At 42.6% G+C, this 19,191-nt stretch overlaps 1 protein-coding gene across 1 annotated transcript in view; it reads right to left on the reverse strand.

Annotated features, from left to right (window-relative positions):
* Positions 1 to 18,356, reverse strand: part of LOC311150438 (pre-B-cell leukemia transcription factor 1-like) — a 74,736-nt gene extending 56,380 nt beyond the window's left edge. Inside the window, exons 1-2 of the mRNA XM_084187925.1 lie at positions 18,062 to 18,356; positions 17,021 to 17,094 (exon numbers count right to left, since the gene is read on the reverse strand). Coding sequence (XP_084044051.1) covers positions 17,021 to 17,094; positions 18,062 to 18,246 — 259 coding nt within the window. The 5' untranslated portion in view covers positions 18,247 to 18,356. The remainder of the gene's footprint in view (positions 1 to 17,020; positions 17,095 to 18,061) is intronic.
* Positions 18,357 to 19,191: the final 835 nt, after the last annotated feature.

Genomic DNA, 19,191 nt, shown 5'->3' on the forward strand with positions numbered 1-19,191 from the left:
TGCAGTAGGGCATAGTGAGAATAAACTGCATGATCCAAAGTGTATTTAATCTGTAGCATGAGATTTTGTTTAATCCTATAGGTTGTTGTCATGGTCAACAGGTATTGGTTTGGATATATATCATACACACACCACAAATAGCCAATTCATTTAAGATTATACATTCACATCATTCTCACATTAGAACTGTGGAAATCGGTATAACACACAACACACTTAAACTACACCAAATAGCATTGGTCCTCCTGATCCACCATCTGAAACTACAGTATTTTGTGTTCTTACTACCACGTCTACGTCACAGGACACTCTTCAAGTCCAGGTTATTGGGTTTCCATCCCCCCTTGAAGAACCCTCCCTGGGTGTGTTAAGGGGACTTCAGAGGACCCCTACTATCTGGCTCCCAGAAATGGCCTTTCCTGTGATCTGTTGCCGAGCAGCCAAGCCAAGTACTGACCTGTTCTAACACTGTTGCTCTCACCCCGCTGTGCTAAACACTACCTGGGATGTCACTCATGTCCGCCTCCGGAAGTGATCCAAAACTGCATTTCAATTCCCCAGCTACACACACACATTGACGGAGTACAGAGACTCACACACACACACACACACACTGGGGATTGTGGATGTGAAGCGGTTTGATTCAGCAGACCCCAAAAGACTCAGGATGGAAGCTAAATGTATCATCTCGCTCTCTTTTCACTACCCTCTGTCTCTGTCTCTGTCCCTGTCTCTCTCTCTCTCTCTCTCTCTCTCTCTCTCTCTCTCTCTCTCCCTCTCTCCCCCCCCCTCTCCCCCCCCCTCTCTCTCTCTCTCTCTGTCTCTCTCTGTCTCTGTCTCTCTCTGCATTGTTCTTTGTCTGGTCCTTACCTCCTGCTGAAGGTGGGGGGCTGACTCATCTGTGGCCCCTTTGTCTCTCACGGCAACGGCAAGGTATATTAACATAAATTAGAATAGCTAACAGAGAGAGAGAGAGAGAGTACCTCATCGTTATGTGTTACCCACAGCAACCTCTCCTCCATTCTCAATCCACCTGAACATGTGTGTGTGAAAGAGGCAGAGAGGAAGTGTGTGTGTGTATGAATGCCTGTGTGTGTGTCTGCATGTGTGTGTACGCGTGCATGTGTGTGTGCATGTATGTGTCAGCACCTCCCGGCATTTAAATGGGAAACTACTTTGCGATGAGGGAGACATTTCCACACCCATCTAACCCCCCTGTCCTGATGAAAATGAATGGTGCTATCTGCACTGCATGAGTCACTACACCAAGGCATTAATATCAGTAATTGAAACATCCAATCACTGCTGAAGCATCGGGCCCAGTACGCTTCCCCATCTGACTATGTAGCATCTGATTAAGCATGCCACCATGTAAATAATATAGAAATACACTGACTAGCTTTCATCTGTGGCAAACACTGCATTACAGTACGAAAACAATTACAGTGGCTTGCGAAAGTATTCACCCCCCATGGCATTTTTCCTATTTTGTTGCCTTACAACCTGGAATTAAAAATGATTTTTTTGGGGGTATGTATCATCTGATTTACACAACATGCCTACCATTTTGAAGATGAAAAACATTTTTGGGGGTGAAACAAACAAGAAATAAGACAAAGAAACTGAAAACTTGAACATGCATAACTATTCACCCTCCCAAAGTCAATACTTTGTAGAGCCACCTTTTGCAGCAATTACAGCTGCAAGTCTCTTGGGGTATGTCTCTATAAGCTTGGCACATCTAGCCACTGGGATGTTTGCCCATTCTTCAAGGCAAAACTGCTCCAGCTCCTTCAAGTTGGATGGGTTCCGCTGGTGTACAGCAATCTTTAATTTGATTCTCAATTGGATTGAGGTCTGGGCTTTGACTAGGCCATTCAAATACATTTAAATGTTTCCCCTTAAACCACTCGAGTGTTGCTTTAGCAGTATGCTTAGGGTCATTGTCCTGCTGGAAGGTGAACCTCCGTCCCAGTCTCAATTCTCTGGAAGACTGAAACAGGTTTCCCTCAATAATTTCCCTGTATTTAGCGCCATCCATTAGTCCTTAAATTCTGACCAGTTTCTCAGTCCCTGCCGATGAAAAACATTGGTGTTCTCGGGGTGATGAGAGGTGTTGGGTTTGCGCTAGACATAGCGTTTTCCTTGATGGCCAAAAAGCTCAATTTTAGTCTCATCTGACCAGAGTACCTTTTTCCATATGTTTGGGGAGTCTCCCACATGCCTTTTGGCGAACACCAAACGTGTTTGCTTATTTTTTTCTCTAAGCAATGGCTTTTTTCTGCCCACTCCTCCGTAAAGCCCAGCTCTGTGGAGTGTACGGCTTAAAGTGGTCCTATGGACAGATACTCCAATCTCCGCTGTGGAGCTTTGCAGCTCCTTCAGGGTTATCTTTGGTCTCTTTGTCGCCTCTCTGATTAATGTCCTCCTTGCCTGGTCCGTGAGTTTTGGTGTGCGGCCCTCTCTTGGCAGGTTTGTTGTGGTGTCATATTCTTTCCATTTTTTAATAATGGATTTAATGGTGCTCCGTGGAATGTTCAAAGTTTTTTACATTTTTTTATAACCCAACCCTGATCTGTACTTCTCCACAACTTTGTCCCTGTCCGGTTTGGAGAGCTCCTTGGTCTTCATGGTGCCGCTTGCTTGATGGTGCCCCTTGCTTAGTGGTGTTGCAGACTCTGGGGCCTTTCAGAACAGGTGTATATATACTGAGATCATGTGACAGATCATGTGACACTTAGACTTTATTTAACTAATTGTGTGACTTCTGAAGGTAATTGGTTGCACCAGATCTTATTTAGGGGCTACACAGCAAAGGGGGTGAATACATATGCACACACCACTTTTCCGTTATTTATTTTTTAGAATTCTTTGAAACAATGTCCATTACATGAAATCCAATAAAAATCCATTTAAATTACAGGTTGTAATGCAACGAAATATGAAAAACGCCAAGGGGGATGAACTATTTTGCAAGGCACTGTATATACAGTACCATTCAAGTTTGGACACACCTACTCATTCAAGGGGTTTTCTTTACTTTTACTATTTTCTACATTGTAGAATAATAGTGAAGACATAAAAACGATGATCATCAAAAGTTCTTGACATTTTCCGTATTGACTGACCTTCATGTCTTAAAGTAATGATGGACTGTCCTTCTCTTTGCTTATTTGAGCTGTTCTTGCCATAATATGGACTTGGTCTTTTACCAAATAGGGCTATCTTCTGTATACCACCCCTACCTTGTCACAACACAACTGATTGGCTCAAACACATTAAGAAGGAAAGAAATTCCACAAATTAACTTTTAACAAGGCACACCTGTTAATTGAAATGCATTCCAGGTGACTACCTCATGAAGCTGGTTGAGAGAATGCCAAGAGTGTGCAAAGCTGTCATCAAGGCAAAGGGTGGCTACTTTGAGGAATCTCAAATATAACATATATTTTGATTTGTTTAACACTTTTTTGGTTACTACATGATTCCATATGTGTTATTTCATAGTTTTGATGTCTTCACTATTATTCTACAATGTAGAAAATAGTAAAAAATAAAGAAAAACCCTTGAATGAGTAGGTGTGTCCAAACTTTTGACTGGTACTGTATATATATATATATATTTTATTAATAAAATAAAATATGATAGATACGCACACACACACACACACACACACATACACACACACACACACACACACACACACACACACACACACACACACAGACATTGATTTTACACTTCTACGTCCATGTTCATGTTATAGCTATTTCATGTTTTGTGAATTGGAATTTGTGTGTGTGAAAGAATTCATTGTGTGTGTATGCATGTGTGTGTGTGTGTGTGTGTGTGTGTGTGTGTATGTGTGTGTGTGTATATATGTGTGTGTATATGCATGTGTGTGTGTGTGTGCACCTTTACAGCAGTCCTGTTACCATCCTAACCAGTGAGCGCAGAGGAGGGGAGGAAGCAGCAACATTGATTGGTGTTGATTCCGTCTGGGCAGTGAGCAGCGACTGACAGTGCTCCTAAGCCGCAGCAAAAGGCAACCATTACTCTTGCTCTGGTTTAAGTAGAGTGTATTAATTTGTGTCATTTTTACGAAGTCGGGCAGGGAAGGGCCTCTCGCCATTTCATGTTTGACTGTTCACCACAGCCGAGGGGGTTTCTTTATACACCACCATGCTTCCGAACGCTGCACTCGTCAAATGTGAGCAGAGGGCGCGAGAGACATGATCCCAGACCCTCAAATTAAACAATATAAAAAACCGGGACGTTTATATGGCAACCAAACAAGATATAAAAAAATAATCTGAATGCATTGTGGTACAGTAGCCTACATTACTACATAGTAGCCTACAAACTAGATAAATAAATCCTAACAAGCGACAGCTGTGAATAAGGAACCCTCATTCTAAAGAATTTACAAGTGTTACTGTGTAGTGACATGCACATAGGACCTAATGTGCCCTTTGTCCCACAACCAAATAATAGTTTCCCGCATTTTATCAACAAATTCAAACACCACCAACTTAGAAAAAAAGGTTGATTTGTCCCGTATTTCAGTCAGACATTCCAACCTGTCTCTTGCAGTCATGTTGCGCTTATGAAAAAATATATATCATAAGGATGTGCTAGCTAAGCCTACTGGTGATGTTGAACACTTCTCCAATCGTTGTTGAGGTCTGATATCCTGCGCCAAGACGAGACATAGGACAATGTCATAGGCCTATCGTCAACCAATAATTTTTCTCAAATCATTTCGGACAATATTCCAGATAAACTTGGAGAGGACAGTTAGGCCTCCTAACTACTTAATTACTTACAAAAAGTGTGCTTCTGATGAAGAGCTACAAAAGTAAGTAAATAGCCTTATTAGACTAAAAGATATCAGGTAATTTCGTCAAACTTGTGAGGCTCTTAGTTGCTCATTCAACATTTTTGCTGCTACTTCACTCAATCCAGTCTTAAAAGACTCCCATCCTAACTGTTTTACATTCCCTGAGACTAACCAGAAATGTTTCCTTGGCCAAATATTCCGAGATTTTCATTCTCGTTTCTGCATCAAGAGTAGGCTAAGCTTCAATTGCTCAGTCGATGCAGCTGACTGTAGGGTTGTAGTGCTGCCGGAGCACACCAGAGCGCCACTTCTCACAATGGTGCTCGTTTAGTAAAGTTAGATCAAAGCTGAATCAATGTCTTGGAAGATCACAATGATAGTATAACGTTACTGTTCCACCAAAAACACCACCTAATTTCTTGTGGCCAAAACGCAACAGCTCGCGCCACTAGACAGAATGTGCTTTGATTGAAACAAAATACAGGAAGGCTATATAGTTTGTTAACACCATATGCTCTAATTAGCTCACGAAACAGTAACTGAAGAACATCTAAATGCATATTCTCATGAAACTGATTGAGATTAAATGATTGGCATGCAGACGCAGTTTGGTCATTTCACTGGTGAAACGTGAAGAATTATAATTCACCATTGACAGTAATGATGCCATTGCCTATTTTGAAGTTATGTATGCCTAACTTGGTGTTTGAAGGTATAAAAAAATCGAAACATGTATTGAGACAATAGGCAGACGTTGCAATTGGGGGATGCATTTTATGCATATTCTACAGTGGCTTGCGAAAGTATTCACCCCCTTGGCATTTTTCCTATTTTGTTACCTTCCAACCTGGAATTAAAATGGATTTTGGGGGGGGTTTGTATCATTTGATTTACACAACATGCCTACCACTTTGAAGATGCAAAATAATTTTTTTTGTGAAACAAACAAGAAATAAGACAAAAAAAAACAGAAAACTTGAGCGTGCATAACTATTCATCCCCCCAAAGTCAATACTTTGTAGAGCCACCTTTTGCAGCATTTACAGCTGCAAGTCTCTTGGGGTATGTCTCTATAAGCTTGGCACATCTAGCCACTGGGACTTTGCCCATTCTTCAAGGCAAAACTGCTCCAGCTCCTTCAAGTTGGATGGGTTCCGCTGGTGTACAGCAATCTTTAATTTAATTCTCAATTGGATTGCGGTCTGGGCTTTGACTAGGCCATTCAAATACATTTAAATGTTTCCCCTTAAACCACTCAAGTGTTGCTTTAGCAGTATACTTAGGGTCATTGTCCTGTTGGAAGGTGAACCTGTTCTTAACTGACTTGCCTAGTTAAATAAAGGTTAAATAAAAAATAAATGTAAAAAAAACTCTGTCCTAGTCTCAATTCTCTGGAAGACTGAAACAGGTTTCCCTCAAGAATTTCCCTGTATTTAGCGCCATCCATCAGTCCTTAAATTCTGACCAGTTTCTCAGTCCCTGCCGATGAAAAACATTGGTGTTCTCGGGGTGATGAGAGGTGTTGGGTTTGCGCTAGACATTGCGTTTTCCTTGATGGCCAAAAAGCTCAATTTTAGTCTCATCTGACCAGAGTACCTTCTTCCATATGTTTGGGGAGTCTCCCACATGCCTTTTGGCGAACACCAAACGTGTTTGCTTCTTTTTTTCTTTAAGCAATAGCTTTTTTCTGGCCACTCTTCCGTAAAGCCCAGCTCTGTGGAGTGTACGGCTTAAAGTGGTCCTATGGACAGATACTCAAATCTCCGCTGTGGAGCTTTTCAGCTCCTTCAGGGTTATCTTTGGTCTCTTTGTTGCCTCTCTGATTATTGCCCTCCTTGCCTGGTCCGTGGTTTTGGTGTGCGGCCCTCTCTTGGCAGGTTTGTTGTCTTCATGGTGACGCTTGCTTGGTGGTGCCCCTTGCTTAGTGGTGTTGCAGACTCTGGTGCCTTTCAGAACAGGTGTAGATATACTAAGATCATGTGACACTTAGATTACACACAGGTGAACTTTATTTAACTAATTATGTGACTTCTGAAGGTAATTGGTTGCACCAGATCTTATTTAGGGGCTTCATAGCAAAGGGGGTGAATACATATGCACGCACCACCTTTCCGTTATTTATTTTGTATAATTCTTTGAAACAAGTCATTTTTTTCATTTCACTTCACCAATTTCGACTATTTTGTGTATGTCCATTACATGAAATCCAAATATAAATCCATTTAAATTACAGGTTGTAATGCAACAAAATAGGAAAAACGCCAAGGGGGATGAATACTTTTGCAAGGCACTGTATAATAATACTCAATATCTGTCGGTACAAACTTTCAATTCCACACATTTCAATTCCACATATTTACTACACAGTACTGCAGTAACTGAGTGTGATTTGACCACCTTTTTATACAGAAATAAAGCAGTTGGAATTTCAGACTGCATGAATGAACATTAAGAAAACCATGTAAGAATACCACTTCAAATTGCTCCCAAAGAAGAACAATAGTCGAGGAGACTCTCCGCTGCGATTAAGTTGTTATTGTTGTTGTTTTCTAGGACTGAAAACTGCATTAGAGACAAACATCAGATAAAACAAAAAACTCCACTGCGCTGTGAAGCAAATTTCCTCTCTAAAGCAATTTAGTGTTAGATAAGTGGGAAGGCATTCTTACCATAATGGATCTGAATATGATATCTGTCAGACAAGTAAGAACAAAGCCTTTTATAAAAGCCGCGTTTGCAGAATGGCCGATACGATACTGCTGTTTCAGATAACCAAATTGAGAGGAGTGCAGTAAACAGACTGTAGCTAAATAGAAATACAATACATTCATATTTTTGTTGAATAAATACTGTACAATGAAATCTCTCTCTCTCTCTCTCTCTCTCTCTTTCCTACCTGTTCCCATAGAGTGGTAGGGCGTATAACATGTTGGGGAGAACGCAAGAGGAAAATGTTTGGTTTAGCACAAACTGAACAGTAGGCTACATGTAGATGCAGGGATAATGGGCTATTTCAAGTGGCAAGTTAAATGGGAACAACTTCCCCTTTAGCTTTATGAAATACTCCCAATATCTAGGTGATTTATGCACACTTATAGAAAATCACACATTCACCAGAGGAATCGATACTGAACATTATTCCTCCCAAAGGGAAATTACTCGTATTAACATAAGTATTTGTTGATGACCCAGAGGAACAGTACACCAACCCCCCCACCCCCCCGCCACCCCCCCCCCCCCCCCACCCCACACCACACACACTATTCCACCATATGACCATTCCAATCGCCAGACCTGTTATCATAGCAAATTACCAGTTCCCACCTCAGATATACAGGGTGTAATTAGCCTATTAAAACATGATTAACATGTCTCAATTACCACACTCACCATTTGCATAATTTATAAGCTGTCCTAATTGCAAGTGTGGGTTCAGATGATGTAGAACTGGGAACAGCAGAAACACTGGACATGTCTTGCCGGTTCTGAACAACTGAAGTTATTCTGAAGTACGTCTGTCTGTTTGCTCTGTCAAAGTGCTACACCGTAGATAAGAAGATAATCTTCTTCAGTACCCAGAAGGGAAAGACGATGCATTCATTTTCCCACCAGTAAAGGCGGCTATGTCTATTTCTGTACAACGTAAATCCACTCTTGTTCATTATCCTATATTTACATTTGCTAGGGAGGAGAGTGTTGGGAGGTTTGTTCAAACTACTAGGCTAATCAACGTAGAAACTAAGTACGTTTTTGGAGAAACTTCAAAAGATGTTTCGGAAATATTGTTATTTATGAGAGCTGTGTTCACTCTTATTTCTGTGGAAACTAAAACCCTGGCTGGGATAAAATGCTGCTTCTGCACTTCCAACAGGCCAGGCCAGATATACTGTCTGCCTGCTAACACGGTGGGGAAACCAAGGACATAGCTATTAGTTTCAGGACAGACCGCGGCACATCACAGATTTATGCCTCCATCTGTCAGTGGAGATGAGTGGAGAGTAACAAAGAGAGGGAACACTAACCTCTGAACTCATCATGGACAGCCATGTCAATTAAATACTGAAAAACTGCAGCAACAACAACACAACACCAGTGTCCAGTCCAGACTCTCTCCATGGCTAAACCAAGTAGACCATAATCCACAATACTGTAGTGATGCGTTTACTACAGTAGCTTACTGGGCTATAGAACCAACTGAATAGTTATCTGACATTCTAGTATCACTAAATTTACTGCAAGTCCACCACTAAATCATTAGCTAGTAAATACATAGCCATCGAAGCAAATTTGGTCAAAGAAAATGTGTGCAAGTTTGCTCCAGTCTAGTCTAATGAAAGGATACCAGTGTTTTCCAGATGTGTGCTTCAGTATATAAGAACCACCCCAGACTTCAACTTCAATCACAGGTACAATTTGCAGTGCTGCAATATGCTCAACCTCGAAAGCACTGCATTCATATTATCCAGTAATGTGAAAACTAGTAGCTTGATGGCATGGGTCACTTAGTTCACCAGGTCTTTAGCTCTGACAACTCAAAGTGGGATCATATTTAACATTACATTTACATTTACATCATTTAGCAGACGCTCTTATCCATGCAGGAGCTATTCAGTCTGGGAGTAATGTGTGGCTGTCGACACACACTGGCCTGGTGAACAGTGAGTGAGAGAGAGATTGAAAGTGTTAATAAGAGAGAGAGAGAGAGAGAGAGAGAGAGAGAGAGAGAGAGAGAGAGAGAGAGAGAGAGAGAGAGAGAGAGAGAGAGAGAGAGAGAGAGAGAGAGAGAGAGAGAGAGAGAGAGAGAGAGAGAGAGAGAGAGAGAGAGAGAGAGAGAGAGAGAGCGCTCTGGCCTGTAACCTGACACCCAGAAACGTAGTCTTGGTGTCTGGCTTCTCTTACTTGGTCAACCTGTATGTGCCAGCTCCACTATCTACAATGGTTTCACAGACACTCATACTTTCCCTCTGTCACAAGTACAGGTAACACACGTACATGTTCACACACACGGCAAATGAAGGCAAATGAAAAACACAATGCTAAGCACTTTCAGGAATTTTACAAAGAAAGACACTTTCCTGAAATAGCTGAAAACAGTAACACAATCCACCTATGTATTTCACAGCTGATTAGCAGCCCTGTGCTTGTTTAAGCTGGTTAAATATCCTCTGCCATGACACCCGGCCGACCCCAGCACAAATCTATGGGGAGCACAAATCTATGGGGGTGGGCTGGGCGTGGGGGGTCGGGGAGAGGGGAGCGGGGTCAGGAGTTAAGGCCTGCTCTGTCTGCTATTGGAATGCAGTCCTGCCTCAGTTGTCAGCTGGAAGGCTCAAGACCGCACTGTCCCATATCGCTGCTGTCAACACGCGCCCACCACTTACATGCCACGCCACGGAGAGAAGCAACCAGGGAACAAGCCATGCATACACACACACAGACACATATACACTGAACAAAAATATAAACGCAACATGTAAAGTGTTGGTCCCTTGTTTCATAAGCTGAAATAAAAGATCCCAGAAATGTTCCATACGCACAAAAAGGTTATTTCTCTGAAATGTGTTTACATCCCTGTTATTGAGCATTTCTCCTTTGCCAAAATAATCCATCCACCTGACAGGTGTGTCATATCAAGAAGCTGATTAAACAGCATGATCATTACACAGGTGCACCTTGTGCTGGGGACAATACAAAGCCACTCTAAAATGTGCAGTTTTGTCACACAACACAATGCCACAGATGTCTCAAGTTTTGAGGGAGTGTGCAATTGGCATGCTGACTGCAGGAATGTCCACCAGAGCTGTTGCCAGATAATGTTATGTTAATTTCTCTACCATAAGCTGCCTCCAACGTCGTTTTAATTAATTTGGCAGTAAGTCCAACCGGCCTCACAACCGCAGACCACGTGTAACCACGCCAGCCCAGGACCTCCACATCCAGCTTCTTCACCTGCAGGGATCATCTGAGACCAGCCACCCGGACAGCTGATGAAACTGTGGGTTTGCACAATCAAATAATTTTTGCACAAGCTGTCAGAAACCGTCTCAGGGAAGCTCATCTGTGTGCTCGTTGTCCTCACCAGGGTCTTGACCTGACTGCAGTTCGGTGCCGTAACCAACTTCAGTGGGCAAATGGTCACCTTCGATAGCCACTGGCACGCTGGAGAAGTGTGCTCTTCACGGATGAATCCCGGTTTCAACTGTACCAGGCAGATGGCAGACAGCGTGTAGGGCGTCATGTGACGGAGCAGTTTGCTGATGTCAATGTTGTGAACAGAGTGCCCCATGGTGGCGGTGGGGTTATGGTATGGGCAGGCATAAGCTACGGACAATGAACACAATTGCATTTTATCGATGGCAATTTGAATGCACAGAGATACCGTGATGAGATCCTGAGGCCCATTGTTGTGCCATTCATCCGCCGCCATCACCTCATGTTTCAGCATGATAATGCATGGCCCCATGTTGCAAGGATGCTCTGGATTGACGTGTACGGCAGCGTGTTCCAGTTCCCGCCAATATTCAGCAACTTCATACAGCCATTGAAGAGGAGTGGAACAACATTCCACAGGCCACAATCAACAGCCTGATCAACTCTATGCGAAGGAGTTGTGCCGTGCCGTATGAGGCAAATGGTGGTCACACCAGATACTGACTGGTTTTCTGATCAACGCCCCTACTTTTTTTTTAAAGGTATCTGTGACCAACAGATGCATATCTGTATTCCCAGTCATGTGAAATCCATAGATTAGAGCCTAATTAATTTATTTAAATTGACTGATTTCCTTATATGAACTATAACTCAGTAAAATCTTTGAAATTGTTGCATGTTGCATTATATTCAGGTGATGTTACTTAAAACAATGTAATTAAAAACGTTTTATTTAAATGCTAAATCAAATCTACAGAAGGAAAGCCAACCTACAGCGTCATATCTATAATATCCTCTTAATGCAGTCACGGAAGGGGACACAACAGTCGCATAAACCAGGCTGCCTGCTGATTTAATAGTCTCTCCTTTTCAATCCTCCAGAGACTCTGGCTGCAACAATGTAAAACTGAGAAGCTGACTCTTTATAAAATAATATAAAAAAGACCTGACAAATTATGGGCTGTTCGTTATGCACACTGCGCTCAGCACATTTGGCTGTAAATGTCATGGTGAAGGTTTGAGTCATTTTCTACTGTCGCTGCAGTGGATTTCTGGGCTTCTGTCTGTTCTGCACAGGGGGGAAACTATCTATGCACACAAGATGAACAGCAACTAGATTAAATGATATAGAAGGAATAGTGTGATACCAAGTGGTCTTAGGTCTTTTTATTCTATTTGGATAAACCTCATCCAAATAACAAAGCTTTCTGTTTTTGCACTAAAATACTTTAGCCACATGCTGATAGCACATCTTCATTCACTGAGAGAAGCACAGCTCATAGCTGAGCTCATGATATCAGTATTACGTGACAAGGCATCCAGATAAAAAGTAACAACGAGAGAAATCATAGAACTCAGTTAACTTTGTTGTAAATGGCACCGGAGGAGATGGCTGCGGTTTTACGGCCCCCTAACCAACTGTGCTATTATGTGTGTTTTTGCGCGTTATTTGTAATTTATTCTGTACATAATGTTTCTGCCACCATCTCTTATGACCAAAAAGAGCTTCTGGATATCAGGTCAGCGATTACTCACCTCATATTGGACAAAGATTTATTCTTCAATGAGTCGGACGTGAAGGATATTCTACAGACACCTGACAAGGCCCAAATCCCTGTCATTCGCATGAGAAAGAGACAGAGAAATAGTGGACGTAGGTCGGGGTGCCTTGTAAGGATCCGACGGCGAGCGAGTAATCTGCCTCTTCCATCAGTCCTATTCACTAAAGTACAATCATTGGAAAACAAAATGGACGACCTACGATCAAGGACATCCTACCAACGGGAGATTAAAAACTGTAATATCTTAATAAGCGCTCCTAGTGGCCGTTGACTTTAATGCAGGGAAACTTAAATCCATTATACCTCATTTCTACCAGCATGTTAAATGTGCAACCAGAGGTAAAAAAAACGTAGACCACCTTTACTCAACACACAGAGACGCTTTCATTTTGCAAATCTGACCATAATTCTATCCTCCTGATTCCTGCTTATAAGCAAAAACTAAAGCAGGAAGCACCAGTGACTCGGTTAATAAGGAATTGGTCAGATGAAGCAGATGCTAAGCTACACAACTGTTTTGCTAGTACAGACTGGAATATGTTCTGGGATTCTTCCAATGGCATTGAGGAGTACACCACATCAGTCACTGGCTTCATCAATGAGTGTATCGATGACGTTGTCCCCACAGTGACCGTACGTACATATCCCAACCAGAAGCCATGGATTACAGGCAACATCCGCACTGAGCTAAAGCGTAGAGCTGCCGCTTTCAAGGAGCGGGACTCTAACCCGGACGCTTATAAGAAATCCCGCTATGCCCGCTGACGAACCATCAAACAGGCAAAGAGTAAATACGGGACTAAGATTGAATCGTACTATACCGGCTCCGACGCTCGTCGAATGTAGCAGGGCTTGCAAACTATTAAATACTACAAAGGGAAGCACAGCCGCGAGCTGCCCAGTGACACGAGCCTACCAGACGAGCTAAATCACTTCTATGCTCGCTTCGAGGCAAGCAACACTGAAGCATGCATGAGAGCATCAGCTGTTCATGATGACTATGTGATCACGCTCTCCACAGCCAAAGTGAGTAAGACTTTTAAGCAGGTCAACATTCACAAAGCCGCAGGGCCAGACGAATTACCAGGACGTGTACTCTGAGCATGCGCTGACCAACTTGCAAGAGTCTTCACTGACATTTTCAACATGTCCCTGACTGAGTCTGTAATACCAACATGTTTCAAGCAGACCACCATAGTCCCTGTGCCCAAGAACACTACGATAACCTGCCTAAATGACTACCAACCCGTTGCACTCACGTCTGTAGCCATAAAGTGCTTTGAAAGGCTGGTCATGGCTCACATCAACACCATTATCCCTGAAATCCTAGACCCACTCCAATTTGCATACCACCCCAACAGATCCACAGATGATGCAATCTCTATTGCACTCCACACTGCCCTTTCCCACCTGGACAAGAGGAACATCTACGTGAGAACGCTATTCATTGACTACAGCTCAGCGTTCAATACCATAGTTCCCTCAAAACTCATCACTAAGCTAAGGACCCTGGGACTAAACACCTCCCTCTGCAACTGGATCCTGGACTTCCTGACGGGCTGCCCCCAGCTGTTAAGGGTAGGTAACAACACATCTGCCACGCTGATCCTCAACACGGGGGCCCCTCAGGGGTACGTGCTCAGTCCCCTCCTGTACTTCCTGTTCACCCATGACTGCATGGCCAGGCACGACTCCAACATCATCATTAAGTTTGCCGACGACACAACAGTGGTAGGCTTGATCACCAACAACGATAAGACAGCCTATAGGGAGGAGGTCAGAGACCTGGCCGTGTGGTGCCAGGATAACAACCTCTCCCTCAACGTGATCAAGACAAAGGAGATGATTGTGGACTACAGGACAAAAAAAGAGGATTGAGCACGCCCCCATTCTCATCGACTGGTCTGTAGTGGAACAGGTTGAGAGCTTTAAGTTCCTTGGTGTCCACATCACCAACAAACTATCATGGTCCAAATAAACCAAGACAGTCGTGAAGAGGGCACGACAAAGCCTATTCCCCCTCAGGAGACTGAAAAGATTTGGCATGGGTCCTCAGATCCTCAAAAAGTTATACAGCTGCACCATTGAGAGCATCCTGACTGGTTGCATCACCGCCTGGTATGGCAACTGCTCGGCCTCCGACCGAAAGGCACTACAGAGGGTAGTGCGTACGGCCCAGTACACCACTGGGACCAAGCTTCCTGCCATCCAGGACCTCTATACCAGGCGGTGTCAGAGGAAGGCCCTAAAAATTGTCAAAGACACCAGCCACCCTAGTCATAGACTGTTCTCTCTGCTACTGCACGGCAAGCGGTACCGGAGCACCAAGTCTAGGTCCAAAAGGCTTCTTAACAGCTTCTACCCCCAAGCCATAAGACTCCTGAACAGCTAATCATGGCGACCTCTTTTACGCTGCTGCTACTCTCTGTTTATTATCTATGCATAGTCACTTTAACTCTACCCACATGTACATATTACCTCAATTACCTCAACTAACCAGTGCCCCCGCACATTGACTCTGTACTGGTACCCCCTGTATATAGCCTCCCTACTGTTATTTTATTTTACTGCTGCTCTTTATTTATTTGTTATTTAAATTTTTTACTTATCTATTTTTTACTTAACACTTATTTTTCTTAAAACTGCATTGTTGGTTAAGGGCTTGTAAGTAAGCATTTCACTGTAAGGTCTACACCTGTTGTATTCGGCGCATGTGACAAATACAATTTGATTTGATTTGAACACAAGGCATGCAGTGCTCGAGTAACACCAAAACAGAAAGGGGGGGTGGGGGGGGGGGGTGTAAATCAGTAAACTCTTCAAAAGGGATTCCCCCATGGTGCTTTTATCCTGAGGGCCAAAGTACATTGAATTTCGCCCGACCAACTGAAACCATGTCAAAGGAGGCTAAACACTCGACAGAGGCCAAAACATTACCCAAATTTAATTCACTCACGATAGTAGAAAAAGGAGTAGAAAACAACAACAACAAAAACTACAGAAATCTATGTTGAAACGTTACCTTCAACACCATTTTCCCCCTCTAAATTAAGACGTAGAGAGTTAGCAGGCCAAGAGAGCTGCTCTAGTCAGAAGCCCCCAGGTTCCTCGTTGCCAGGAACAGTGGGAAGAGAAGAGAAGCAGAGAAGGGAAGGGGGAGGAGGGGGTGAGGGGGGGGGGGGGGGGGGGGCAGGAAAAAGGCCAAGTCACTTTGTTCTTCTTCATTTTGGAAACGAACTCTGGTTGAACCCCGAGCGACGCCAGGCAGTTTAAAAAGAGCCAGGCATAATTCTCTCCCTGCTCTAAGCATTCTCCTCCTGAGAAGTAAGGGGGCCGTGGGCAGGGGTCCAATCTCACTGGCTACTTCATTCTCACTGGCTACTTCAATCTCACTGGCTACTTCAATCTCACTGGCTACTTCTCAGACTGGACTTAATTCCTTCTCTCCCTTTTGTTTCTAAAATGAAAATCACACAGTGTCTTCTGTTAATAACACCTATTTTTTTAAGCCCTGTGCCAGAGTCTGACTCACAGTAATGAAATGTCCGTAAATTAGCCTTTAGGGCAAATTAGGAAGACGATACGACAGACTCATTTTACTGATCTTCCATTTGTTTTCGTATTTCTCTGGCTGGTTATAGACAGTCATGATAGTAGCTGGTAACACTTCTCACTTTAAAGTCAGAGCAAGTGATAACATCCTCTAATATTTTCAAGAGGATCCTGTTAAAAGGCATGTTCAGAGATATATGCCTTCAGAGAGATGTATTAGAGATCGCAGTTTGATTTCCATTTTCTAAAAATAAATATTTAGTAGGCTAGAACTTAGACTGTTCTTCCAAGCATATTCACATGCTTTCTTTCATAAACAGAGACAAGCGCTTATTTATTTTAATCTTGTGTTAAGTGCCTTTATTTCCCACATTCCTCTACATGCTTTGACCGTCGCTTCAAACCCAAACAGAGAGAATCCCTCTGGCCAGCATCAGCATGTAGAAACTCTAACAGCTCATCACAAACAAACAGCATCACACTTGGCAAGGAAAAACATGATGACACAGAACAGATCGAATAAGTACAGCCCTAATAAATGTCTCAATGACAACACCTTGGTCCTACTGTAAAGTCCTTTCATCTCTACTGTCTGTTCTGAATGTGTGTGTCTGCTATGGCTCACCATAATAAATACAAATACTGACTGACACACATAAGGTTGTTTGGTTGTGTGGTAATAAATGTAGATACAGTAGGATGGCACAAAGCATCATGTTGCATTGTAAGAACCATTTTGTTAAACTATGGGGTGATCACCTGAACATACTGTACATATGTAGAGAAATGTAATATCAATATTTCTAATATTCAAAAGATGGTGTTATAAATAGTGTAGGCTATAAGTTGTCCTGGCCATAATTACTTCATAAAAATAAAAAGTCATTGTTTTAATGTGGTAGAATTTCACCTTACCTGTTTTCTCTTTTATATCACACAAGATGTTGAAGAGAGCCGGTTTCATCCTGTGACAGTTCAGTGCATGTTTCCTATAAAAAGGGAAAAGACACAACTTTATACCATATTCAATAAGATGAGGAGATGGTAATAGTTCGTGGTAAAGTGTTCTGCATGTGCTTGTATCATATCTAAAATCAGCAGACTGGTTTGATCACTGTCAATTTAATGATGAACAATAAAGCTCCTCCTTGCTATTGTTATTGACAATGCATATTTGTTCTGATTTTACACACTCGACCAATCAACCCTTCAATCAAAGTGATCTAAACTAAATACCTATTGTATAGCATAGTGTTATTCTTCAATAGAGAAAATACTTTTGTCTCATCAAACCACATTTGGAACCCTTGTTGTGCCACTACACTTGATTCCTAATTAACTATGATTTATTAACATGGAAGGGTCATTGCGATTTAAAAACACAGTGGGATGTCAGTAATGAATAGGACCCAGTCTATCCTATGTAATCTATTCTTGCACAGGAGCATGTGAATAGATGTCATTGGCTCAATTTCGACGCACAGCACTGGTGCTTTGATAATCCTTATTGCCATTGGCTAAAAAGAAACAAAGTATCCAAAAGCAATGCATCCGCAACATGTATTACGGCGGTGAATTACTGAGTAATCTCATTTGTAACAAGATAAGGCGATTTGGATGCACCCCGCTCCACAGTTCAGAATAGCTTTAGTTGCAGTAGCTTAATAATGTCATTCATTTTTAACATTAAAACATTTTCGATAACACTGTTAATATAAAAGTTCACTTTCACAAGACAAAGACTGTTAAACTGAAGGGAGTTTAACGTTACGCACTTTATCCCCTACGAGTAGTTGTTGCGTTGGGGTGGGAATAATTGTTTTCGTTGGATAGCCTACTGAACTGAATGCACATCATATTGTTACAATGTACAGCACAGTAATCATTTATTGCACAGTAATCACATGCTATTTTGATAACGCTTTGAACATATTATAATTTTCTATGTCACCGTACCTTGCCTGCGCTTCGTCCAGGCTTTGGTCTGTGATGGTCATTATTTGCTGTAATATGTCTCCAATGTCCTGCTTTCTTCCATCTCCGTCCGTCCCACCCGTGCCATCCTGCATATGCTGTGCCAGGCCGGGGTGTCCGGCCATGCCTACGCTGTGGGAGTGCATCAACCGAGGCTGTTCATCCATACTTGACCGCGGTCTCTGCCTCGCCCCCAACTGACCAACACTTTTCTTACGGCAACAGAAGAAATATCCTTGGAAATTCCTTTGGAACCCCCCGTCTCCCTCCTCCTCTCTCACTCACTCTCTCGCTCTCTTTTCTCTCTCCCTAGTAGCCTAAGCTTTCCTGGATCGGGAAGGGAAGCAAAATGACAAATGCTCTCTCTCTCCGCTCTCTCTCCCAGCTGGTTTGGGTGAAATCCGATCTGAATAGCTGATTTAGGCTCTGACCACTCCTGCACAGTTAGCCTACTGTAGAAAAAAGCAGATTCAACTTAAATGGTTTCAAATCGTGTCAAAAGTGACGTGCGCAGAGCCCGTAATATGCAATTCCCAATTTCCTCGAAAGCTTGATGGACGGAACATGTAGTCACTCTCTCTGAGGGTTAGATGTTGAAAGTAACACCAACTGTAAACTGTTACTGTTTCCTTATGTCTAGCAACGACACATAACCAGAGTATGGAATCAAAGCCTACGCCCCCTGAGCCACGATTGGAGAAGAAGAGCGCGTAAGTCCCACCTCCGTCTCCTGTAGAAACGTCGATCATCTTTCTCGGGAAGGTGGGACGCGGCAATAAACATAAGGAGATGTGACGGTTAACATTGGGTCTGGAAGGGGTCCATGGCAATACAATGATGGATAGAGACTGACTATGTAATAAATAATTGCGCTTGGCACCAAAGCTCTGCTACTGATGTCCGCTTTTTATGGCACAAGGAACAGAACTCCCCCTGTCTGAAATAACGCATTGTCTTGTTCCACTACAGATTCACATGGCTATTACTTATTCAAATAAATCAATATGCCAAATAAAAATGTGTTTACCTTACTTTTTACCCTAAAATAGATACACCAGATATTCAGCACAGCTCTATTTATTTATTTAGGTCTATACAGATATAGTATGTGC

The sequence above is a fragment of the Coregonus lavaretus genome (genome assembly GCF_964263955.1).
Source record: "Coregonus lavaretus genome assembly, chromosome: 23".
Taxonomy (NCBI): Eukaryota; Metazoa; Chordata; class Actinopteri; order Salmoniformes; family Salmonidae; genus Coregonus; species Coregonus lavaretus.